The 27,399-nt window shown below is 45.2% G+C and overlaps 1 protein-coding gene across 2 annotated transcripts in view; it reads left to right on the forward strand.

Annotated features, from left to right (window-relative positions):
• The window catches only part of LOC139762445 (extracellular serine/threonine protein CG31145), a 1,101,583-nt gene that overhangs the window by 1,045,968 nt on the left and 28,216 nt on the right, over nt 1-27,399 (forward strand). For both annotated transcript variants that reach the window (XM_071687351.1, XM_071687341.1), the window contains one exon: nt 13,380-13,472. In XM_071687351.1, the coding sequence (XP_071543452.1) occupies nt 13,380-13,472 (93 nt within the window). The remainder of the gene's footprint in view (nt 1-13,379; nt 13,473-27,399) is intronic.

Consider the following 27,399-nt stretch of genomic DNA (forward strand, 5'->3'; position numbering starts at 1 on the left):
GTACACCAGCTGAGCCGCGGCGATAGTGTGGTGACCGTAACCGTGAGCGGCCCAGTCACCACCTGTGGTACACCAGGAAGGGTACCGTGGACCATGACTGCGGCCGTGAGGACCCAGTCACCACCTGTGGTACACCAGGAAGGGTACCGTGGACCATGACTGCGGCCGTGAGGACCCAGTCACCACCTGTGGTACACCAGGAAGGGTACCGTGAACCATGACCGGCCGTGAGGACCCAGTCACCACCTGCGGTACACCAGGAAGGGTACCGTGAACCATGACCGGCCGTGAGGACCCAGTCACCACCTGCGGTACACCAGGAAGGGTACCGTGAACCATGACCGGCCGTGAGGACCCAGTCACCACCTGCGGTACACCAGGAAGGGTACCGTGAACCATGACCGGCCGTGAGGACCCAGTCACCACCTGTGGTACACCAGGAAATGTACCGTAAAGCGTGGTTACAGCAGTGAGGATATGATACATTAGGAAATGCACCGTTGGGTAGACAACATGGGGAGAAGGAGGAGGGAGTTGATGTGGTGGTACACTGTTGTGGGTGTTAATGATATGGTTGTTGTTGTAGGATTAAGTTTAATGGTAGTTAATGTTATGACGACAGTTGTGGTCGTAATGGTGGCTTGAACGGAAGGGGTGACGACAGAGGAAGTTGTTATACCGACGGGTCACTTGTTAGATGGATAACGGTAAGGGGGGGTGGGTTGTCGGGGGTCGTTATGTGACATGGATGTATATATACCATGTCGTCATCCTCATCTTGACCACTTGAATGCGCCGATACAACCCTTGAGCACGACCCTGAGGGTCAGGCTGAAGGCCAGGTCAATACTCAAGGATCATCACGACATTCCTCGAGGTCGCTGTGTCGTACTCTACGTCTTAATTCCTTCCACAGTATCAAGTATCGTGACGCCGGATGCCCTCCGTTATTAACAACGTCGCAGTTGATGGTAACGTAAAGAATAACGTCCTAGATATTGGCCATTAGAGGGAGGAAGATGATAACGCAACAGATGGTCCACAACCCTCCACTGATGACGTGTGTCTTGGCGGGAAATTATACTTGGGTTAAGACTGTGTTGTGGCCGGCTTCACGTACCGTCCATACTCCCACAGCCTTCGTGCGGACTAGCAGCCTTAATAGCTAAAATGAATTATCAGCAGATTCTCCGGAACACTTGTCTCCAGACGATGTTTTCACGTTACCTAATTTATATGGCGTGTGTATATTGTGGCTGATGGTGGTGGCTGAGTTTATATGATGCGTGTATATTGTGGCTGATGGTGGTGGCTGAATTTATATGACGTGTGTGTATTGTGGCTGATGGTGGTGTCCGAGTTTATATGACGTGTGTATATTGTGGCTGATGGTGGTGGCTGAATTCATCTGATGTGTGTATGTTGTGGCTGATGGTGGTGGCTGAGTTTATATGACGTGTGTGTATTGTGGCTGATGGTGGTGGCTGAATTCATCTGATGTGTGTATGTTGTGGCTGATGGTGGTGGCTGAGTTTATATGACGTGTGTGTATTGTGGCTGATGGTGGTGTCCGAGTTTATATGACGTGTGTATATTGTGGCTGATGGTGGTGGCTGAATTCATCTGATGTGTGTATGTTGTGGCTGATGGTGGTGGCTGAGTTTATATGACGTGTGTGTATTGTGGCTGATGGTGATGGCTGAATTCATATGACGTGTGTATATTGTGGCTGATGGTGGTGGCTGAATTCATCTGATGTGTGTATATTGTGGCTGATGGTGGTGGCTGAATTTATATGACGTGTGTATATTGTGGCTAATGGTGGTGGCTGAGTTTATATGACGTGTGTATATTGTGGCTGATGGTGGTGGCTGAGTTTATATGACGTGTGTATATTGTGGCTGATGGTGGTGGCTGAATTCATCTGATGTGTGTACATTGTGGCTGATGGTGGTGGCTGAATTCATATGACGTGTGTATATTGTGGCTGAGTTTATATGATGTGTCTATATTGCGGCTGATGGTGGCTGAGTTTATATGATGTGTGTATATTGTGGCTGAGTTTTTATGGTGTGTGTGTGTGTGTGTATGTTTTGGCTAGTGTTGGGTGAGAGTATATGGTGAGTATATTGTTACTTACGACCTTTTTCTAAAGACCCTTGCAGCCCAAGGCTGCGCTGCTGACAGTAGCGGGGACATGCGGCCATCTTTGGAGCAAGGAGTGAGGTCTGACTAGGCGGTGCTCACTAGAGAGGACTTATCACTTGCAGAGCCTGATAACACACACACACACACACACACACACACACACACACACACTTGATCGCCGTTTCCTGCGTTATCAAGGGAACGCCGACAAACATACGAAGAAAGGCACATCCGCTCGCATACACATGTATTTACTTATATGCACATATACTTACAGATGCATTGATATACATATACACTTACATATAAATGCATATATTTACTCGTGTATATATTCATACTTCGCCGTCAGCCATTCCCGATGGTACCCCGCTCCACAGCAAACAGCACAAATGCATGAAAAAAGAAAAAAGATAACATACATTCATCTCTTCTCCCCCACACCTAATCGCCATCCCCAGCATCAGCGAGGTAGCGCCAGGAAGTAGATGAAGTAAAGCATATCCAGAAGTGTCATGTGTAATGCACATTCGGACGTTTCACATGCCCTGGTTCTGTATATTGACAGCACGTCGACCCCAGTATACCACATCGTTCCAATTCATTCTATTCTGTGTACACCTTTCACTCCCCTACATGTTCAGGCCCCAATCTCTCAAAATCTTTTTCTCTCCATCCTTCCATCTTCAATTTGGTCTCCCGCTTCTCCTTGTTCCCTCAACTTCTAACACGTATGCCTTCTTTGTCAACCTTTCCTCATTCATTCTCTCCATGTGCCCAAATCATTTCACCACACGGGCATCTGTTCTCTCAACCACACTCTTTTCATTACCACACATCTCTCTTACCCTTTCATTACTTACTCGATCAAACCACCTCACATCACCTGTTGTCCTCAAGCAATTCATTTAGAACACACACACACACACACACACACACACACACACACACACATATATATATATATATATATATATATATATATATATATATATATATATATATATATATATATATATATATATTTGCCGATAACCACGGGGGGAAATGAAACACGGTCATCAGCAAATACTATATGACGCGCATCACTATGACCTCCTTCAATATATATATATATATATATATATATATATATATATATATATATATATATATATATATATATATATATATATATATCTTTCATACCATTCGCCATTTCCCGCATTAGCGAGGTAGCGCTAAGAACAGAGGACTGGGCCCCTGAGGGAATATCCCCACCTGGCCCCCTTCTCTGCTCCTTCTTTTGGAAAATTAAAAAAAAATTAGAGGGGAGGATTTCCAGCCCCCCGCTCCCTTCCCTTTTAGTCGCCTTCTACGACACACAGGGAATACGTGGGAAGTATTCTTTCTCCCCTATCCCCAGGGTATATGTATATATATATATATATATATATATATATATATATATATATATATATATATATATATATTATTATTATTTTTTTTTTATTATACTTTGTCGCTGTCTCCTGCGTTTGCGAGGTAGCGCAAGGAAACAGACGAAAGAAATGGCCCAACCCCCCCCCCATACACATGTATATACGTACGTCCACACACGCAAATATACATACCTACACAGCTTTCCATGGTTTACCCCAGACGCTTCACATGCCTTGCTTCAATCCACTGACAGCACGTCAACCCCGGTATACCACATCGCTCCAATTCACTCTATTCCTTGCCCTCCTTTCACCTTCCTGCATGTTCAGGCCCCGATCACACAAAATCTTTTTCACTCCATCTTTCCACCTCCAATTTGGTCTCCCTCTTCTCCTTGTTCCCTCCACCTCCGACACATATATCCTCTTGGTCAATCTTTCCTCACTCATCCTCTCCATGTGCCCAAACCACTTCAAAACACCCTCTTCTGCTCTCTCAACCACGCTCTTTTTATTTCCACACATCTCTCTTACCCTTACGTTACTCACTCGATCAAACCACCTCACACCACACATTGTCCTCAAACATCTCATTTCCAGCACATCCATCCTCCTGCGCACAACTCTATCCATAGCCCACGCCTCGCAACCATACAACATTGTTGGAACCACTATTCCTTCAAACATACCCATTTTTGCTTTCCGAGATATATATATATATATATATATATATATATATATATATATATATATATATATATATATATATATATATATATATATATCTTTCTTTTCTTTCATACTATTCGCCATTTCCCGCGTCAGCGAGGTAGCAATGTGTGTGTGTGTGTGTATATATATATATATATATATATATATATATATATATATATATATATATATATATATATATATACAGAATTTAGTTACTTTTAACCGTAACTTTTATCAGACCCTGTTACATACATATATTTTTCTGCTATAAGTAAGCTTCAGTCATAAAGTTTATTCATACCGTACACATTGTATTAATTAATAATAGTGAAAGTGCTTTAAACATAAATCTGTAAACATAGAACCAAAACTGATATTACATACGGATATTTATTTAGCAAATTAAATCATCGAGAGTTGTGGAAATCCGTGCGCTCTGCTGAAATTGCCAGAGATTTTTACCAGCATCATCTGCTGCCCACTGGTGGTAGTGGGGTAATACTTCAACCCCACCCCTCTCCCACCTCCCACCCACTGGCCCCCTTATTACCTCCATCCCCCTGACGGTAATACGTTAGCCCCTCCGTGCTAACCCCTTCTCGTTGGATGGGGTTGAGTTTACCTCACCCCAAATCTCTTCAAGCGTCTTGCTTCCATATCCATGCTGGAGGAAGATTTTGTGTGTTGGATGTGGGAAGTATTCCATACACCAGAAACTGGCCAGCTCTGATCAGGAGCGAGTCTTGAGATGACGATGATGATGACTTGGTTCACTTCGTGTGGCAGTTGGTCCATCCTGGAGTCTTGGCCAGTCTGAAGATGGTTATGGACATGCTTAGAGAGATGGTCAGTACTAAGGTTCTAGTGTGACCTGTGGTTGTGTACGCCAGAGGATCAACATCTCTGTCATGTGTAGTCTTACTACCACACATAGATCATTACACCATGCACGACCATTTCAGTACCATCAACTCACTGGACTATTTGTTTTTGTACCATTCCAGTACCGCTCAGAGATCATTACACCTTTGCACCACAGCAGTACCGACCATTGCACCGTGATGCACCGTCTTGGCAGTATTCCCAGTATACTGCATGGTTCTGAGCCCTCCCAGTATCAGCCACAACACCTTAGAAGTTTCTTGGACTCGTAGGACTCGCCATGCCAGCACATTCACAGCTCACCTCATGCCGTGTACCCTTCCAGTGTACCTTACGGCTCACTACATCGTTCTGTACCGTCCAACGCCACTGAGAGCTCACTGCAGTATTGTTTGCCATCCCAGCACCACCCACAGCTCACCACGCACCGCTCACTACCACGACAGTACCACTCACAGTTCATTGTACCATCCCAGCACCACGCACGGCTCACTCTCCCAGGGCAGTACCAGGCATTGCTCACTTTACAATGGCAGCCCCACTCGCAGCCCGCTGTACCATCCCAGCACTACCCACAGCTCACTGTACCATCCCAGCACCACTCACAGGTCACTGTACCGTCTCAGCAGCACCCACAGGTCACTGTACCGTCTCAGCAGCACCCACAGGTCACTCTAACCTCCCAGGTTGACAAACGGCGGCCATCAGATGTCCATTGGCTTGAGAGTGACGCGATTCATCATAGCGAAAATCAATGTCCACCTCCATTGCTGCACTGACAACCTCCTCCAGTGTTCTCATTGACCATTTTTCATGATGGCAGCAATATTGGTCTTTATGGGTCTGTGTTGGCTTCAGGTGGGCCACAGGGTAGCCTGTGGGTCTCTGTTATCTTCAGGTGGGCCTCAGGGTAGCCTGTGGGTCTCTGTTATCTTCAGGTGGGCCACAGGGTAGCCTGTGGGTCTCTGTTATCATCAGGTGGGCCACAGGGTAGCCTGTGGGTCTCTGTTATCTTCAGGTGGGCCACAGGGTAGCCTGTGGGTCTCTGTTATCATCAGGTGGGCCACAGGGTAGCCTGTGGGTCTCTGTTATCTTCAGGTGGGCCACAAGGTAGCCTGTGGGTCTCTGTTGTCTTCAGGTGGGCCACATTGTAGCCTATGGGTCTCTGTTAGCTTCAGGTGGGCCACAGGGTAGCCTGTGGGTCTCTGTTGTCTTCAGGTAGGCCACAGGGTAGCCTGTGGGTCTCTATTATCATCAGGTGGGCCACACGGTAGCCTGTGGGTCTCTGTTATCTTCAGGTGGGCCACAGGGTAGCCTGTGGGTCTCTATTATCATCAGGTGGGCCACAGGGTAGCCTGTGGGTCTCTGTTATCTTCAGTAAGCAAGGAAGGAATGGAAGAGCTAGAATAAGAAAAAATCAAGAACGTCGACAAAGAATTAATGAAATCTTCGGAAGAGAACAAAGAACAAACCAGGAAAAAGTTATCAGTAGTATGGAAACGAATTCAGATGATATCATTGTCATGGGCAAAGCAAAAAGAAGAAATCGGTAAAGTTAGACAGCTCAAAGCTGAAAACTAAAAATACTCCAAAGAAAATATACAGGATATTAACAGATTAATGTACGTCATTATTCAGCACATGCGAAAAAAACGTACCGCTGAAAGGTCATTTAGTGAGAGTGAAAAGACTGCCATCACAGATGTTGAAGTGACTAAAAATATCACGACAGCAACAGACGAACTCAGGGACAACTCATCACCGGAACCAAATGGAATTCCAGAAATCGTTTTAAAAGACGAAAAAGATCAATAACAGAGCCACTGATGCTTACTGCTAAGAGAGAGAGAGAGAGAGAGAGAGAGAGAGAGAGAGTGTCTAAATGACTCCAATATAGCTGAAAGTTCACAAAATCACCTTTGCGTTCACCAGTACACGAGAGGAGGACCATAGCCTCTGCCGAAACAATATTGCCTGGGAAATTTAGCACCAAATATAATAAAAGAGTTTCAGAAGGTGATAGAGATATATTAAAGTGGTCAACGGTTACTTTATAAGCCAGAGCCAACATGTGTTTGTACCTAGCACTAGTGCACAAACGCACCTGCTAGCGAACGACCAAGGCCTATATACTAATGCAAGAAATACGAATATGCAGTTGTTTTTCTTGACCTAACCAAAACGTTTGCTATAGATGAAATGAATAAATGGAACATAAAAAGGGTAATCTAGGAAGACGGATCAAAGAAGTAAATGTAAGTCTGTCAGTAGGGAAGTTGGATCTGAGAAACGGAGAATATAATTTTGTTTTACGAGGAAGATGTTTGATTATGGATGGCTGGGAGAATAGTATTAGCTTCTACACTGTTCCTGATAATGGTATCTGATTTGGCCAAAGAGATGAAAGAAGGCGGCATAGCAGTGTTATGCAGATGACAGTAGTAGATTAAGATAAGCTCAGCAGACAAAGACTGAAACTTATGAATAAGCAGAGAACTTGATGGAGTTCACTGAAGAGAAATATGAATGATTAAGTCAGGGAAATACTTCAAACACATCGGCTGCTCCTTACAAGGAGACACAGGGTAAGGAAGTGGGTGATGTAGACAGAGTTAAAGACTGTGGGTAATCATAAATGGGTGATGAAGACATAGTTACAGACTTGGGAGTTTTCATAAATGGGTGATGAAGACATACTTAAAGACTTGGGAGTAATCATGAAAGAAAAACTGGAATTGGAATGCCATACTTGAGGAAACGGCATTTGCGAGCCAGATTTTTATAATCATTGGAGTGATTATTAAAAGACTGTCACCGCGAGAGAGGAAAGAGAAAGCTGGTGATGAATATGTTTACTGTGTGTATGAAATATAAAATGAATATTGATGTGTTTTATGGTCACCCTCGAGGCGAGATGAAATCAGTAAATTGAAAAGATGGCAAAAATAATGTTACAGAAAAGAATCGAGAGAAAAGAACACATGACCTCTCGAGAATGATTAGACCAGGTTGATTAAAATGGTATCCAGAGGGAGAGATATATGATGATATATGCATGGCAACAAATTGAAAGGATCAAAGAGAATACACTTTACTTGAAATCATCTCAACATTGAGGAAGGAGAATGACTGAGTCTTCAAGAATTCCTTCCAATATACAAAAAAAAAAGATAACATGCAAAATTCAAATGAGGTCCCATGGAAAAGGGTAAAAAAAAATCCTTTGATATCCCGCCAGGAGAAATAAAAGAAAATTGATCGGCATCAGCACAGCCACTCGTAAGAGAATACTTGGTAAATGGTTAAGAACACTTCTAGATGAACCCAGTACTGACGGTGGTGAAATCAAAATGCAGTTTGATTGAGAACATCAGCATAGTTGCACAAGCAGTAGAAGTGGTGAGCGCTACGCGCTTACACTGCAACAAGGCAAAATTTTGTCGTAGCTTCATTTTGCAAGGTAATCTCTCTCTCTCTCTCTCTCTCTCTCTCCGTCCCTCCCATGTGAGTTTATCAGGCAATTTGGTTTTCAATAGCATTAAAGTCACCCTGATATACAAGCCTAATTTGAAACATATTTACATACAAAGTGGAGGATAAATTATGCAGTCAGCGTTGTCATTAGCTTTTATTTTGTGTACAATATGAGCACGAGTAGCATTGGCTGTTGACTGTATGATCTTTGTCACACTGCCCTGCCCTGCGGTCACCTGTCACACTGCCCTGCCCTGCAGTCACCTGTCACACTGCCCTGCCCTGCAGTCACCTGTCGCACTGCCCTGCCCTGCGGTCACCTGTCGCGCTGCCCTGCCCTGCGGTCACTTGTCGCACTGCCCTACCCTGCCCTGCGGTCACCTGTCGCGCTGCCCTGCCCTGCGGTCACCTGTCACACTGCCCTGCCCTACGGTCACCTGTCGCACTGCCCTGCCCTGCCCTGCGGTCACCTGTCGCACTGCCCTGCCCAGCCCTGCGGTCACCTGTCGCACTGCCCTGCCCTGCGGTCACCTGTCACACTGCTCTGCCCTGCGGTTACCCGTCACATTGCTCTGCCCTGCGGTCACCCGTCGCATTGCCCTACCCTGCGGTCACCTGTCACACTGCCCTGCGGTCACCTGTCACACTGCTCTGCCCTGCGGTCACCTGTCACACTGCCCAGCCCTGCGGTCACCTGTCGCACTGCCCTGCCCTGAAGTCACCTGTCGCACTGCTCTGCCTTGCGGTCACCTGTCACACTGCCCTGCCCTGCGGTCACCTATCGCACTGCCCAGCCCTGCGATCACCTGTCGCACTGCCCTGCCCTGCGGTCACCTGTCGCTTTGCCCTGCCCTGCGGTCACCTGTCGCACTGCCCAGCCCTGCGGTCACCTGTCGCTTTGCCCAGCCCTGCGGTCACCTGTCACACTGCCCTGCCCTGCGGTCTCTTGTCACACTTCTCGGTCCTGTGGTCACGTGTCACACATCCTGGTAATGAGGTGTATCATTCATCAGACTTTGCATCAAGCAAATGACGGAGTCTTACTTGCTTAATTACTGTGCAGCCTTCCCTCTGAGCATTGCCTTGTGGTCATCAGTATGGTGCAGTATAGCGGATGTGACCCAGCCTCTTGTGGTCATCAGTATGGTGCAGTATAGCGGGTGTGACCCAGCCTCTTGTGGTCATCAGTATGGTACAGTATAGCGGGTGTGACCCAGCCTCTTGTGGTCATCAGTATGGTGCAGTATAGCGGGTGTGACCCAGCCTCTTGTGGTCATCAGTATGATGCAGTATAGCGGGTGTGACCCAGCCTCTTGTGGTCATCAGTATGGTGCAGTATAGCGGGTGTGACCCAGCCTCTTGTGGTCATCAGTATGGTGCAGTATAGCGGATGTGACCCAGCCTCTTGTGGTCATCAGTATGGTGCAGTATAGCGGGTGTGACCCTGCCTCTTGCGGTCATCAGTATGGTGCAGTATAGCGGGTGTGACCCAGCGTATCTGGCGGCAGGTGTCTCAGTGTAGTGCTGTGCAGCTCCAGCTGGGCCACATCTCCGATGTGATCACGCAGCCAAGGGACGCCACCCCAGCTGGAGGCCCGGTAGTCACGTACTGAGTCCTCCTGACGTGACTGTCGCCACTGACACCCAGGTTGGTGAGGAACACTATGGCCTCCACCTGAGCGAACTTAACATTCAGGGGTCATGAGGCTCCTTGCTCCGGAAACATGGCCTTCCCGTGTCATTTGCAGTTGACAGAGGTGCTGGGGGCATGGTGAGGTGACCTTCACTGCCGCCGCTGGTCAGATATCTTCAGCCGTGTTCCCTGCTGCCTGTTCCAGCTGTCGGTGGCACCGACGCCCAAAGTAACAGCGTCTGGCACCGCCGCCCATGCCACCAGCCGCTGGCACCATATCCAGTGCCATTCGCCAACTGCACCACCACCGAAGCCGCCAGCCGCTGGAACCGCCGCCCACGCTGAACAGTTTTCTTGTCATTCCCCGCTATCTCCTTTATAACGTTTTGCTCAACACAGACTAACTAATTCCTTGAAAGGCTGCAAGTGTTAAAAGTTACTCCTCTTTCAGAGGTGATTGTTATTTCATCTCCTCTATATCCACAGGTATTTCTAATCTTTAGGCATTGAATTCAGAACCAAACTCTTGATGTTTTCCACCATGAATTTAACATGATCTGGATTAACTTCTCTGACTGCAACAATACCTCCACCATCTGTATACACTATGGTATCTGTCATCTCGTTCATGCTGTCAAAATGAGGATCCTCCTCCACGGCTTCTAGAGCTTAATCCATTAAACCATAAGTCTCTGCCTTTATGCCAGCTTGCTCCACTGTACGTATATTATTCAGTCCCATGATTTTTACCTTAGTTTCACAGGTATAAAGTATTCAACTTTCATAAAAGCTTCCCAGACCATGATTATTAGTGCTCTAATAAACGCCTTTTTTCGAATCCAGAAAGTAGAAATATTTAAAGACCTCTAATTCCCGTAACTTCTCAGGTACCGGGTGTAGGAAACGATGAGATATGCAGTACTTCTGTTTGGTCGGGAGCTTTTATGCCATTCGATGCCATTTCAGTCTTTGTTCAGTACTGCTTTCACAAGTCTTTGCAGTACACGACAATAATGACATTCTGTAGTGTCACCGTTATCATCCAGTGTGTGGATGTGTGAGTTATGGTAATGTTTGGTTGTGTGTTACTCCGGTGGTGAGGAAGACCTCCCCCATCCCTCCCATTCCCTCAAGGGATCCTTTACCATCCTCTGCTCCTTCCCTTCCCTCCTTCCCTCCAGGAGACTGACCATCGTGAATCCTCCTTGCTCTCCAGCTCAACTCTACCCTCTCTTGCTCCCTCCCCATTTTGCCTCATCCTTGGCTTTTGTCGTCCCTAGCCATTTCTGACACCCTTCCAGTCCTGCAGTGCTGACCCTCTGCCCTCGTCAGCTTCACAGGTGTACCTCCTCACCCCTCATACTGACCCCTGTACTCTCCCCTCTACACTCCTCACCCAGTAGTGCTGGTCGCCTCTCCACCTTAGTTACCTCCGATCTCTTCTTAGTAACCTTCTGTTCTGCACAGTCGTTCCATTCTTCAGTTCCTTATAATCTTTCGTGCCTCCTGTGTCGTCCATTCTCTCTTTCCCTCAGCACTTTACAACCCACCACCCTCCTTGCACCTCACAACCCTTCACCAACGTACCTCTTAACCCTCCACCCTCCTCGTACCTTATAACCCTCCACCTTTTTCACACCTCACAACCCTTCACCAACGCACCTCGCATCCCTTCGTCCTCCTCGCACATCACAACTCTCCACTCCCCTTAGACCTGACAACACTTATCCTTGACATCAGGGCTTGGGACGAGGCACCGACGAAGGAACGTACATCACTTAGGTGTTACTTGTCAACTTGTCCGGTCAGTGAAATTTACTGGTCCTGAGTCAGCTACAGTGTGGGGCTGACTGGTGAGGCTCTGTTGTGGTCACGTGTGTGTGTGTTTGTGTGGCACGCTTACATGTGTGCCTGTCTGTCCGACACAGTCGCTTACTCTTCCAGTTAGTGTCTATGGATACGCATAGGTAAATATATTTACTACTAAGAATATTTTAAATTGTGTCTAATGACCTTTATTAACTGCCTCCACACCTGACCCCCACTTTGGTGGTAGACGCAGCCACCCCCACAGTATGAATATGGAGCCCACCAGTGGCTACACATTGGTCGGTCACTCACCCTGAAGTAATATACGTTATCTCACGGGTTTTACACTCAGATTTACTGATCCATGTTAGAACTTGTGTACATACTGCCGCTGCCGGGTAAAGAAGGCCAGCACTCGCGTATCAGTCTCGCTGATTTCCCTCGAGTCCTCTGCCTCTTCATTATTTACATATTATCTTGGTTATGGATGCCCTGGTCCTGTACGAAGGATGGTGGGTTCAGCCAGTAGAGAGGCGGGAGGGGCGCTCCTTACTGACTCTTGACGTGCATACTTCTTTATTAGGTTTAGTTTTTTACTGTTGTGTCCAGGATTTGTTTTTTTTTTCCCTTACCAGGCATTTTACATTATCATATCCGTAGGATGAACGTCGATCTGGTTGCACCATATTGGGAAATAAGACAGACATTATCCCTGGTGTGAGGTCTGCCCGTAGGAGAAGAAACATAAATGACTCGTGTAAAGTTAGCAAATGTTTCTTTCATGATCTGCTAAGTTGATAACTTTCTGTGAAAACTGTGAACGGCTACACACACACACACACACACACACACACACACACACACACACACACACACACACACACACATACACACTCTCTCTCTCTCTCTCTCTCTCTCTCTCTCTCTCTCTCTCTCTCTCTCTCTCTCTCTCTCTCTCTCTCTCTCTCTCGTATATACACCTGAGAAGTGGTCAGCAACACAGTCATCACTATGCTACCTGCCCGCAATTAGAGGACCCACATTTCTCCACTGAGTCCGCACACTGGTCTGGTGAGGCCAGCATCAATCTGGTTTGGCTTCGTTAATGTCCAGTGATGCCGAGATTTAACTAGTTACGGGGCACGTTTATTCAGTTTTACGTAGTTGTGTAGATAGGTTGAATATATGTTTAGTTAGGATCTGTACCTGTCTTTCAAGATCATTAACTTTCTGGCTAGGCCAATATTAGTCTAATAAGACACCGCACTGACCCTTGCCTTATCTCCGTCCTCCCACAGGTTCCCTCGGGAGCAGCAAACCCTCAAGAACCACTTCTACTTCACCGACTTCGAACGACACAACGCCGAGATCGCCGCCTTCCACCTCGACAGGTAGGTTATCCAGTTAATAACTTACACTCCAGTGGTCCATATTGCTAAGTGTTTGTTAGTTGTTGACCGTTATGGTGGTATTGTGGTCGCCGCGTGGCCTCACCTCCACGTCATGTTCTTCACCCTAGGCGTGCCAGCCACTGGAGGAACATGTGCAAGAGTCAGGCAGCAGGTCCGGGAGGGTATTGTATGCCCGGCCTGAGGGAGAACGGTGGACAGTGAGACCGAACACCGTCATATCATTACTGTAAGAGGAATTCGAAAGCACTTAGGAAAAAAAATCCATCGGGGCTAGTAAAGTGGGGAAAAGCTATACTAGATGAAATCAAATTTGTAATCTTTCGTAAGTCATCAGCCCGAAGAGAGTACAGACTTTAGAGAAAATAATACTTTTAGAGGGAGGTGAGGAGATGAGTAATGTGAGGAAAGCAGAATAAATTGGGGGAGACACTGAGGAGAACAGATTCGGATGTGGTAAGAGGCAAAGTGAAGATGAATCGAGTGTTCTGAAGTACTGCTAACTGTGTTAGATGACAGGGTGGCGGATGTGGAGTGTTTGAGACGAGGTTGCATGCTACGTGATGGAGTCATGGCGAATGGCGTGGTGAAAAAAGAAAGGAGGTTGTGAGGGCCTTGTGGAAGAAGAATTATGACAAAGCGACAAGAGTGGATGGGATTGCAGGTTATATATATATATATATATATATATATATATATATATATATATATATATATATATATATATATATATATATATATATAACAGGGAGTGACCGTGTTGTTAGCTGATTAGTCAGGCTGTTCGGCGTTTGGTTGGCCCAAGCTGAGGTGCCTGAGGACTAGCAAAATGTATTTTTAGTGTTCTAATATAACGGCAATGGGGACAAAAGTGGATGTTTGTATTACAGAGGCATAACATTGTTGAGTATAACTGGTAAGGTGAATGGTAGAGGGTTGATTGAGAGGATGGTAGCATGCACAGAACAGCTGACTTGGGACGAACAGTGTGGCTTCAGGAGAGGTAGAGGGTGTGTGAACCAGGTGTTTGTTCTGAGGAATTTGTGTGTTGATGATAACCGAGAAAGAATGAATTGTATGTGGCATTTCTGGATCTGGGGAAGCGTATGGTAGCTCTGACACAGTGGCTTTGTGGAAGATGCTGCGAATACATGGAGTAATTGGAAACTTATCAAATGCAATTGTGTTTAATAAGTGAAGTAAAGGATGTTTACGATTATGAAGGGAGAAGCGTTAGTGGTACCAGCAAAGGTAGGTCCGCGTCGAGGATGTGTGATGTCACCATTGCTGTTTACTGTGTTTATAGACAGTGGTGAGAGAGGTAAGTACAGGGGTATTAGACCGAGGGAGGAGTCTTCTGTATGCAGGTGGTGGGGATGGGGGGATGAGAGACTAGTCAGCTGTTGTTTGCAGATGACACGGCTTTACTGACACACTATAGAGAGCAGCTGTCTAGATTGGTGGCGAGAGTTGTGGGAGAATGTGAGAAAGGAGAAACTTGAGAGTCAATGTGAACAAAAGTGAGTTAATGAAGTGCAGCAGGGAGATGAGGCAGGATGACAGGAGGGTGAGTTTTGATAGAAAAGAACTAGAGAAAATGGAGGGCTTTAAGTATCTGGCAGTGACGTGACAGCGGATGGAACTATGACGACTGAGGTGATTCATAGTGTGGAAGAAAGGGCTTAGGGTTAGGAGCATGTGGAGGGAGAGGTCACTGTCTGATATCTGTGAAGGTGTAATAGTCCCGATGGTGTATTATGGACGCGAGTCTTAGCCTTTAAAATCAAAAGAAAGACAACGGACGTGTTGGTAATGAAATTGACGCCATTTGGTGTGAAAGGGCTTGACCGTGTAAGGAATAATAGTGTAATAGAGAGGTGTCTGTAAGTGCAGTGTGATTGAATGAGCTGACATAGATGTGATGAAATAGCTCGGGTATATGGATAGGATGAAAGAAGAAAGATAGACCAAGAGGACCTACGTGTTAATAGTGGAGGGTGCGAGAGGGAAGGGGGGACCGAGAAGGATATGAAAGGATAAGGTTTAAGAGACTTTGGGATATAAGGACCTAAACTTTCAGGATGGTAAGAAGTGTGCAAGGGATGAAATGAACTGGAGTGATGTAGTATATAAGGGACGATGTACTGTTTTGATTTGTGCCCGGTGTCCCCGGCAAGTGTATTGTGACTGAAACAGGGCATATGAAGCAGTCGAGATAAAACATGGGATATTGTGCGGCTTGAGATAAACCATGGGATAATCTGTACGGCTTGGCTGGGGATGGTAGGCGCTGGTTTTGATAGATTATGCATGACACTTAGAGCGTGTATGCAAATGAGGCCCGTTCATTTATTTCTGACGCTACCTCCTACCCCGCCTGAAGCGAGACACGAAGTTAAGTATAGAAGGTGAGCCAAAAGTCACCGTACACCTGTCGTAGACGATGAGTATATTCAAAGAGTCTCTGTACGTTGATACAAATACATTTCCATGTTTACTTAAGTGACAACAAATGTTGGGAAAATGGTAGCCAGGTGCGTGTAGACACACACCGACACGTCTTATCTTGTTTATAAAGACGCGCGACAAATCAGTCGGATAGATAGATCTTCCTGATGAACTTTGTGATGGCTTCCTTCAGTTCAGGAAGTGTGGGAGGGATTATCTTTGTAAGCTGTGCCTTTCATTGATCCCCCCCCCCCCCCACACACACACACCAGTGATAATAAAAAATTGTAAGATGTGGCGACCGTTGTGGCCAAATTGCGTTTGAAATTAATCTGTCCCCGAACACATCGCGCAGAAGCTTTATGGAGACACGAGCTGTGTGTGCAGCAACACTGTCATGTCTGAAGTAGCCGCGAGCAATTTCGTCCTCATTTGAATGTCCAATGAAGGGGTGAAGAATCATCTCGCAATAACGTTCAGACTTGATCATGTCACTCAGGAATATGCGGCCGATTATCCGATTTCGTGATATGGTGCACCTCACGCCAGCCTTCTGATCACGTAATGTTGTACCCTTGATCTCATGCAGATTAGTCGCCAACCAAACGCAGCTGTTTTGGGTGGTAATGTAACCGGATGAATGAAACTACGCTTCATCGGTAATGATTATGACTTCTAGAATATGATCTCCATTGGCAGTAATGAAGTCTCCAAACCATCGGCAATATTCATCACGTTTGACGTTATGTCTTTCAGTTCATGCACTGGTGTTATCTGGGAGGGACGCAGGTGCAGTGTGCTGGTGTACGAGACGCCCGGCTCCTGTGCCAATTTAGGAACGGACTGTATCGGGTTTTTTCATTATGCGATCCTAAATATCCAATATGATCTCCTCTGTTACTACTGCCGACCTGCCGGATCTCGGCGCGTCCACAACTGATCCAGTTTCACGACACTTGGCAGTCAACCGCCGCACTGTGTTGTGATGTGGCACGAGAGTGTTGGGATAATCCTCAGCAAACTTCTGTTGCACATCATCTGTATATTGGTCAACACTGTGTAACATCTGTTCTACCAAGAACGCTCGAACCTCAAGCGACAAACACCTGCAAGCGTCCGGGCACGCTGGCGTTCAAAGGAACACTGAAGTGATGTTGTGTGAGGAAGGAAGGGGAGGACGATGGGAGGAGGGGATAGAGGAGAGGGAGGGAGGTCATCGTACGTGTCGAAAGTCACGTAAGCCATTTGCTGTAACAGTGATAGTAAGAATGAGTCGGTTATCGCTTGTGGTGTAAGTGCACAGTGACTTTGGCTCACCTCAGGACCCGCATTCATGAACACCTTGGGCGACCAGTGCGAACGAACTGCGTAATTACCAAACCAACTACCCAGCAGTGCGCAATCATGCTAACGACAGCGAGCTTCTCTGTGCTAGTCAGTAGCTCATTAAATACCAGTCTGTCAGTACTCGGGTCCCACTTGTCTTGTACTACCGGAACAAACCCATTAAAACCACTATAAGTCACATTGAGGTATCAACAGAGTTATTGAGTTTTTTGATAAGTTTAGATAGGTTTAGAGTAGAACTGTTTTGTTGTTTTTAAATGTATTTTCAACGTTAGGATATTTAATTATGAAACGTAGAGTTTTAATCTCGTCTAGGAAATGCTGCCTCTGTTGAATTTACATAAGTCACGTTTTAATCTATTTTATATTAGGTAAGATTGTTAGTCATTTATAAATTTTCTTTATTCTTGCTCGATTATTCATTTCAAACTGGGCTTTTACGATATATATTTTTTTAAGTAACATTTTATATTTTATGGTTTGAACGGAAACTCATATTGCAAATATTTCATGCATATTATCCTTTTTGTATAGAATAATGATGGTATTTGTAATTACCGAAACGTAATCCAATGAAACCATAAATGTTCATCCAAGTCCTGGTGATTCTTTTTGATGTATATATATATATATATATATATATATATATATATATATATATATATATATATATATATATCTTTTTTCTTTCTTTTATACTATTCGCCATTTCCCGCATTAGCGAGGTAGCGTTAAAAACAGAGGACTGGGCCTTTGAGAGAATATCCTCACGTGGCCCCCTTCTCTGCTCCTTCTTTTGGAAAATTAAAAAAAAAAAAAATTTTATATATATATATATATATATATATATATATATATAGATAGATAGATAGATAGATAGATAGATAGATATAGATAGATAGATAGATAAATAGATAGATAGATAGATAGATAGATATTCCTGTAAGTCCACGGGAAAAATGAAACACGATAAGAACCCAGGTGCACTTTCGTGTGACAATCACATCATCTGGGGAGACACAAGAGAGAAATATGTCAGTTGATAGGCAACGAAGAGACTTAGCTAGGACGCCATTTGGTAAACATGCGATTGTTCAAGACGGGAATGGATGAAGGCACCAAGGATGAATATGTACATGTGTATATATGTATATATATGTATGTATATGTAGGTATACGTTGAAATGTATAAGTATGTATATGTGCGTGTGTGTGGACGTTTATATATATACTTCTGTATGTGGATGGGTTGGGCCATTCTTTCGTCTCTTTCCTTGCGCTACCTCGCTAACGCGGAAGGCGGCGATTAAGTATAATAATAATAGTAATAATATATATATATATATATATATATATAGTGCATATGAACGCACACTTTCATAGAACATACAAACCTCCAGCAGCCAGGATCGAACCCGGGACCCCTGTGCAACAGGCGGGAACGCTACCGCTAGGCTATGATCCCCCCTTATAGTGAAATGACTATACGAATACTATATACTCGAATACCCTTCGTCTCACGTTGGTGAGCAACGGGGTCTACACCAGTCATTTCCCATCAGGCCCACACAGCCAGCAGGTAGCGCTCCCGCCTGTTGCACAGAGGTCCGAGGTTCGATCCTTGCTGTTGGAGGTTTGTATGTTCTATGAAGATGTCCTTTCATATGCACTTTTTTTCGTATTCATATACCTCCGCGTTATACAGTTAGGTTCGGTAAAATACTATCTGCTGGCTGTGTGAGCCTGATGGGAAATGACTGGTGTAGACCCCGTTGCTCACCAACGTGAAACGAAGGGTATTCGAGTACATAGTATTCGAATAGTCATTTCCTCATTATAGGGCGATCATAGCCTAGCGGTAGTGCTTCCGCCTGTTGCTAAGGGGTCCTGGGTTCGGTCCTGGCTGCTGGAGGTTTGTATGTTCTATGAAGGTGCGCATTCATATGCACTTTGTTCGTATTCATACACCTCCGCGTTGTACGGTCAGGTTAGGTAAAATGCTATCTGCTGACTGTGTGAGCCTGATGGGAAATGACCGGTGTAGACCCCGTTGCTCGCCAATGTGAGACGAAGGGTATTCGAGTACATAGTATTCGAATAGTCATTTCCCTATAGGGGCGATCATAGCCTAGCGGTAGCGCTCCCGCCTGTTGCACAGGGGTCCCGGGTTCGATGCTGGCTGTTGTAGGTTTGTATGATATATATATGAATATATATATATATATATATATATATATATATATATATATATATATTATATTATATTTTTCTATTTATTTTACTTTGTCGCTGTCTCCCGCGTTAGCGAGGTAGCGCAAGGAGACAGACGAAAGAATGGCCCAACCCACCCACATACACATGTATATACATACACGTCCACACACGCACATATACATACCTATACATTTCAACGTATACATATATGTATATGCATACACAGACATATACATATAAACACATGTACATAATTCATACCTGCGGCCTTTATTCCTTCCCGTCGTCACTCCGCCACACATGAAATGACAACCTCCTCCCCGCACGCGCGCAAGTTAGCGCTAGGAAAAGACAACGAAGGCTACATTCGTTCACACTCAGTCTCCAGGTGTCATGTATAATGCACCGAAACCACAGCTCTCTTTCCACATCCAGGCCCCACAAAACTTTCCATGGTTTACCCCAGACGCTTCATATGCCCCGGTTCAATCCACTGACAGCACTTCGACTCCGGTATACCACATCGTTCCAATTCACTCTATTCCTTGCACGCCTTTCACCCCCCCCCCCCCCCACCCCCTGCATGTTCAAGCCCCGATCGCTCAAAATCTTTTTCACCCCATCCTTCCACCTCCAATTTGGTCTCCTACTTCTCCTCGTTCCCTCCACCTCTGACAATATATCCTATTTGTCAATCCTTCCTCACTCATTCTCTCCATGTGACCAAACAATTTCAATACACCCTCTTCTGCTCTCTCAACCACACTCTTTTTATTACCACACATCTCTCTTACTCTTTCATTACTTACTCGATGAAACCACCTCACACCACATATTGTCATCAAACATCTCATTTCCAACACATCCACCTTCCTCCGCACAACCCTATCTATAGCCCACGCCTTGCAACGATATAACATTGTTGGAACCACTATTCGTTCGAACATACCCATTTTTTGCTCCCCCCCCACCCACCCACCCTCCCTCCCTCCCTCCCTCCCTCCTCCCTGTGACTCACTTCCGCTTCCATGGTTCCATGTGCTGCCAAATCCACTCCCAGATATCTAAAACACTTCACTTCTTCCAGTTTTTCTACATTCAAACTTACCTCCCAGTTGACTTGTCCCTCAACCCTACTGTACCTAATAACCTTGCTCTTATTCACATTTAATCTCAGCTTTCTTCTTTCACACACTATACCAAACTCAGTCACCAGCTTCTGCAATTTCTCACCCGAATCAGCCACCAGCGCTGTATCATCAGCGAACAACAACTGACTCGCTTTCCAAGTCCTCTCATCCACAACAGACTGCGTACTTGCCCCTCTTTCCAAAACTCTTGCATTCACCTCCCTAACAACCCCATCCATAAACAAATTAAACAACCATGGAGACATCACGCACCCCTGCCGCAAACCGACATTCACTGAGAACCAATCACTTTCCTGTCTTCTTACTCGTACATATGCCTTACATCCTCGATAAAGACTTTTCACTGCTTCCAGCAACTTGCCTCCCACACTATATACTCTTAATACCTTCCACAGAGCATCCCTCTCAACTCTATGATATGCCTTCTCCAGATCCATAAATGGTCCATACAAATCCATTGTTTTTCTAAGCATTTCTCACATACATTCTTCAAAGCAAACACCTAATCCACACATCCTCTACCACTTCTGAAACCACACTGCTCTTCCCCAATCTGATGTTCTGTACATGCCTTCACCCTCTCAATCAATCCCCTCCCCATATAATTTCCCAGGAATACTCAACAAGCTTATACCTCTGTAGTTTGAACACCCACCTCTATCCCATTTGCCATTGTACAATGGCACTATACATGCATTCCTCCAATCCTCAGGCACTTCACCATGAACCATACATGCATTGAATATCCTCACCAACCAGTCAACAACACAGTCACCCCCTTTTTTAATAAATTCCACTGCAATACCATCCAAACCCGCCGCCTTTGGTTGTTATATATATATATATATATATATATATATATATATATATATATATATATATATATATATATATATATATATATATATATATATATATTTATTCACTGAGAACCAATCACTTTCCTCTCTTCCTACACGTACACATGCCTTACATCCTCGATAAAAACTTTTCACTGCTTCTAACAACTTGCCTCCCACACCATATATTCTTAATACCTTCCACAGAGCATCTCTATCAACTCTATCATATGCCTTCTCCAGATCCATAAATGCTACATACAAATCCATTTGCTTTTCTAAGTATTTCTCACATACATTCTTCAAAGCAAACGTGTAGGAAGAGAGGAAAGTGATTGGTTCTCAGTGAATGTAGGTTTGCGGCAGGGGTGTGTGATGTCTCCATGGTTGTTTAATTTGTTTATGGATGGGGTTGTTAGGGAGGTAAATGCAAGAGTTTTGGAAAGAGGGGCAAGTATGAAGTCTGTTGGGGATGAGAGAGCTTGGGAAGTGAGTCAGTTGTTGTTCGCTGATGATACAGCGCTGGTGGCTGATTCATGTGAGAAACTGCAGAAGCTGGTGACTGAGTTTGGTAAAGTGTGTGGAAGAAGAAAGTTAAGAGTAAATGTGAATAAGAGCAAGGTTATTAGGTACAGTAGGGTTGAGGGTCAAGTCAATTGGGAGGTGAGTTTGAATGGAGAAAAACTGGAGGAAGTGAAGTGTTTTAGATATCTGGGAGTGGATCTGGCAGCGGATGGAACCATGGAAGCGGAAGTGGATCATAGGGTGGGGGAGGGGGCGAAAATTCTGGGGGCCTTGAAGAATGTGTGGAAGTCGAGAACATTATCTCGGAAAGCAAAAATGGGTATGTTTGAAGGAATAGTGGTTCCAACAATGTTGTATGGTTGCGAGGCGTGGGCTATGGATAGAGTTGTGCGCAGGAGGATGGATGTGCTGGAAATGAGATGTTTGAGGACAATGTGTGGTGTGAGGTGGTTTGATCGAGTGAGTAACGTAAGGGTAAGAGAGATGTGTGGAAATAAAAAGAGCGTGGTTGAGAGAGCAGAAGAGGGTGTTTTGAAGTGGTTAGGGCACATGGAGAGAATGAGTGAGGAAAGATTGACCAAGAGGATATATGTGTCGGAGGTGGAGGGAACGAGGAGAAGAGGGAGACCAAATTGGAGGTGGAAAGATGGAGTGAAAAAGATTTTGTGTGATCGGGGCCTGAACATGCAGGAGGGTGAAAGGAGGGCAAGGAATAGAGTGAATTGGAGCGATGTGGTATACCGGGGTTGACGTGCTGTCAGTGGATTGAATCAAGGCATGTGAAGCGTCTGGGGTAAACCATGGAAAGCTGTGTAGGTATGTATATTTGCGTGTGTGGACGTATGTATATACATGTGTATGGGGGGGGGGGGGTTGGGCCATTTCTTTCGTCTGTTTCCTTGCGCTACCTCGCAAACGCGCGAGACAGCGACAAAGTATAATAATATAAAAAAAAAAAAAAAAAAATATATATATATATATATATATATATATATATATATATATATATATATATATATGTATGTATATATATATATATGTATGTGTGTGTGTGTGTGTGTGTGTGTGTGTGTGTGTGTGTGTGTGTGTGTAAATGAATAGATTAATGAACTGTGTTGTATTGAATTAAGGCAGCCATTTGGCTGAAAATGCGCAGTTGAGTTACTACAGATATTACATGAGTGGAAGATCATGAAAGTAACTAGTTGATTATGAAAAAGCTTAAGGTCAAGGTAGACCTTGATATTTCTACGCTTTGGAGAAGCACCTGGATAAGATATAGCTGCGAAGTTAGGGTTACAGAGTGAATAGCATAGTTTATACATCATGGAGCTCGTTGAACATTATGTGATGAGTAGCTATAGTGATACAAATGTTGACATGCTACATGGTCTAACTAATTGAAAACTAAACTTAGCTTTGCACTTGTTCTTGGATTGTTTACGATGTTCACAGTGGTAGGTATAGGACTGTTCTTGTATCTGTCCGTAGGAGCTCTAATTGGAACTAGTCGATTGTTGAGACGAACGGCAGTTCTTGGTGGTGGGGTGTCGGGTGGAAGAGGGTGGGGAGACGAGGTGTCTATGACTGGGGTGTGTGTTAGGAGTTTATTGCCAAAGTGCCATGTGAGCTGCCGGTGTGTGTGTGTGTGTGTGTGTGTGTGTGTGTTACAGGACCCCGCCAGCATGGGGTCACACCGCGAGTGAAAACTCTTGTCAAGAACCTCTCACCCCTAAGGAGTCCACCATTTCCCTTATATTAGAAGTAGCGCATCCTTGGAGTTCGTAGGAAGAGGTCATGGGTACATCGTGGATCCTTTCTTAGAAGGGAGTACTAGGGCGATTATAAATGATTACACACACACACACACACACACACACACACACACACACACACACACACAGTAGAGGAATAAGAGGTGGCTAGGCGCCTTCAGCGCCTTACTACCATACGTTCACCCTCACCCATAGATCTTACGGGGAAACTGTACAAGGAATTATCCCATGAACTTGCTACACCGCTGACCGCCATGATTTTTCAGTGCTTCACACAAACAATCGAAATGCCTCGCAGCTCGGAGAACATCATGTACTACTCTGAAAGCATCATCTTAGAGTTTCAGAGTAACTCGCATCGCCCCATTCCACAAAGGGAGACACGAAGCACCTCCACAAAACCACCGACTGGTTGCAGTGACATCACACGTTATTTACATCTGTGGCAGATTCCTGGGAAGTAAATTGACTGATTTATTGGACTCGAACATTCTACATGGCCAGGAGAACATGGTTTCAGTGTGGGAAGGTCCTCCCTCCCTCAATTACTTTGATACGCCTATTGACCTGTTATAATCAGACTTTGCAGAGCCGTTTTGTAGATGTGACCATAGTGTCGTAGCAGATAAAATGCGTAAGATGGGAATAACCGGAGAAACTAGAAAATGCATATACAACTTTTAAACTAAAAGATCACAACAGGTCGTTGTAAATCATGCCAACTTCAGTACCTCAATGTTAATATGTATGCTCACTCTCCCAAGGAAATGTACTTACTCGTCTTCTGTTTCCCATTCTTGTAACCGATAATGACGCCAACGCGTCTTACTATTGAATATGATAGTTTGCATATGTTACGAGAATAAACGTGAAAATCTCATCATCAGAGGACGCTGAGAAACCATAAAGTAGTCCCACAGGGCCACGGAAACCAACATGTTTGTCAACGAGGATAAGTTATAACTCCTCTGGTGTGGAAGAAAGACAAGATATACTAAAGATTTTCACTGACACTGTATATATTGAACTTTCTCTTGTATCATATATCTTTTTGAAGTTTTGTATGTTGTCCGCATTTACAGAATCACCTTTCAGCTTATTCCAATCGTCCATGACTCATTTGCAATAAAAGTACTTTATTGCATCTTTTCTAACAACGTTATTGCTTGATTGCAGGTTATGGCCTCTGGTTGTTCTTGCATCTTTCGAAGGATAGTTCACTATTGACTTGATCAAACCGATTTTGAAAGCTTGTCATCAGATCAACCCTTACTCTTTTGTCTTCCATGGTGGGCATATTAAAGGCCTGTAACCTTTCCTTGCAACTCAGCTCTGTTAATTCTGATATTAGCGTTGTTGGCCTCCTTTGTATGTGTGTGTGTGTGTGTGTGTGTGTGTGTGTGTGTGTGTGTGTGTGTGTGTGATCACAGTTCGCGTTTTACTAGGAGAGAGTTTAACACTTGTGTGTTGCACGTCACTGAACCTTGTATGTGTGGGTAGGATGCCAGCATAGAATTATTTCAGGGATCTGGTCCCCCAGGGAACCTGGCAGGTACTGTTGTCATGTCTGCCCCCGCCCTCCATTTCCAGACCCTAGAGGGTAAAAAGGCTCGACTGTTGAAATACACCACGTGTCAGCCTCGAACCCTCTCACGTTATTGCGAGCTGGAATAAAGTGGGAATTACTGTAGGCGCCGTCAGCGCCACCACCAGGAGCTGACGATACGAAGGTTGGTGACGATGCTATTGGTGAGCCACACTAGGGTTGGTGACGATGGTAGTGGTGAGCCACACTAGGGTTGGTGACGATGCCAGTGGTGAGCCACACTAGGGTTGGTGACGATACTAGTGGTGAGCCACACTAGGGTTGGTAACGATGCTAGTATTGAGCCACACTAGGGTTTGTGACGATACTAGTGATGAGCCACACTAGGGTTTGTGACGATTCTAGTGGTAGGCCACACTAGGGTTGGTGACGATACTAGTGGTAGGCCACACTAGGGTTGGTGACGACACTAGGGGTGGCGACGATACTAGTGGTAGGCCACAGTAGGGTTGGCTACTTCACTTCACGGCACTAGTGCCTATGTAATGGGTGTACCTCGTGTGTTTTGAAGGTCTAATATGATAGATGCAGATTCCCTGACGTGCCCTTGTCCTCCAGCTGTGTATAACTGTAAGTGGGAGGGAGACAGTACCGCTGGTGATGGAGGAGTAAGAGGGAGGAACCAGTGTTTCCGGTTTTGGGAAAGCGGGTGAGAGGGGCCCAGTGTTGCTGGTGTAGGAGGAGGGATGGGCCGGGTTTTGCTGGTGCCAGAGGAGCAGATGGGATGGAGCGGATGTTGCTGCTGCTGGAGGAGCACTTGGGTGGAGGAACCAGTGTTATTGATGTTGGAGGAGCAGGTGGAAAGGAGCCAGTGTTCGTGATGTTGGAGGAACATTTGATGGGGGCCTGGATTGGCACCTCACTATTGCTGTCAGTGGTGTCGTGTACCTGACCTGGTACCTCACCAGTAGGTGCTGAAGACGAAGATTTGTGAAAATTCTACTCGTTACGTGAAACCTGAATATTGATATGTTGAATATGAGATGACATGATAACGCTTGACTTTAGACAGAATTTGAGTATAAAGCAAAGACGTGAATAAGATTTTTGAAAGCACCAAACACAAAAGAAAGAGGAAATCCTAGTAAGCTTTGGTTGTGGCTCACTGGTCTCACTCACACTGACCCGGAAAGGCTTTTGGGAAATAGCATTTCACGCTCACTTTATCGCCTCCTGCAGCCCTCAACCTTGCTGACCCAGGAAATTGCTGACCCGGGACCTTGCTAACCCGGGACATTTACCAACTGGCCACTTTAACTGTCCATCGACTACACTGAGTGTCCTTTGACCGTTCCCTGTCCGCCCTGAATGTTTCCTCTGACCACCCTGACTGTCATCTGTCCACTCTTGAGTGCTTCCTCTGACCACCCTGATTGTTCCTTGTCCACCCAGAGTGTTTGTTTCCACTGAGCAGTCTGACTACCAAACCTTCAATAGCACCCATTTTTGCCCTTTCATATAGTTAACTCTCCTTCTGGCCATTTCTCATTTGCACCCAGAAGCTTCGTCCACTCACCTGCCCTAAAATTCAACTCCGCTGCCATGGTTCCATTCGCTGCCTTGTCCATTCCCAGGTGTCTAAAACATCACTTCCTCCAAGTTTTCTCGATTCAAACTCACACCCCGAACTAACCTGTCTTTTGCGCTTCTAGATCCAATACTTTTATTCATATGTAAGTTCATCTTCCTCTATTGACACATTCTCCGAAACTCAGGTACTAACTTTAGCAGTTTCTCAGTCGAATCTGCCACCTATACCGTGTCGTCAGCAAACAACAAATGACTGACTTCCTTGACCTCCTTCAAACCCCACAGACTGCATACTTGCCCATCTCTCCTAGGCCATTGCATTTACCTTCCTCAACACCCCGCCCATGAACATATTAAACGGTCATGGTGATATCACACACCCCTGCCGCAGACCGACCTTCACCTGGAACCACTCCTTCATCTGTTTACCCAGCCACACACACGCTTTACTCTCATGATGAAAACTCTTCACTG

The sequence above is a fragment of the Panulirus ornatus genome, chromosome 3 (assembly GCF_036320965.1).
Source record: "Panulirus ornatus isolate Po-2019 chromosome 3, ASM3632096v1, whole genome shotgun sequence".
NCBI classification, from domain to species: domain Eukaryota; kingdom Metazoa; phylum Arthropoda; class Malacostraca; order Decapoda; family Palinuridae; genus Panulirus; species Panulirus ornatus.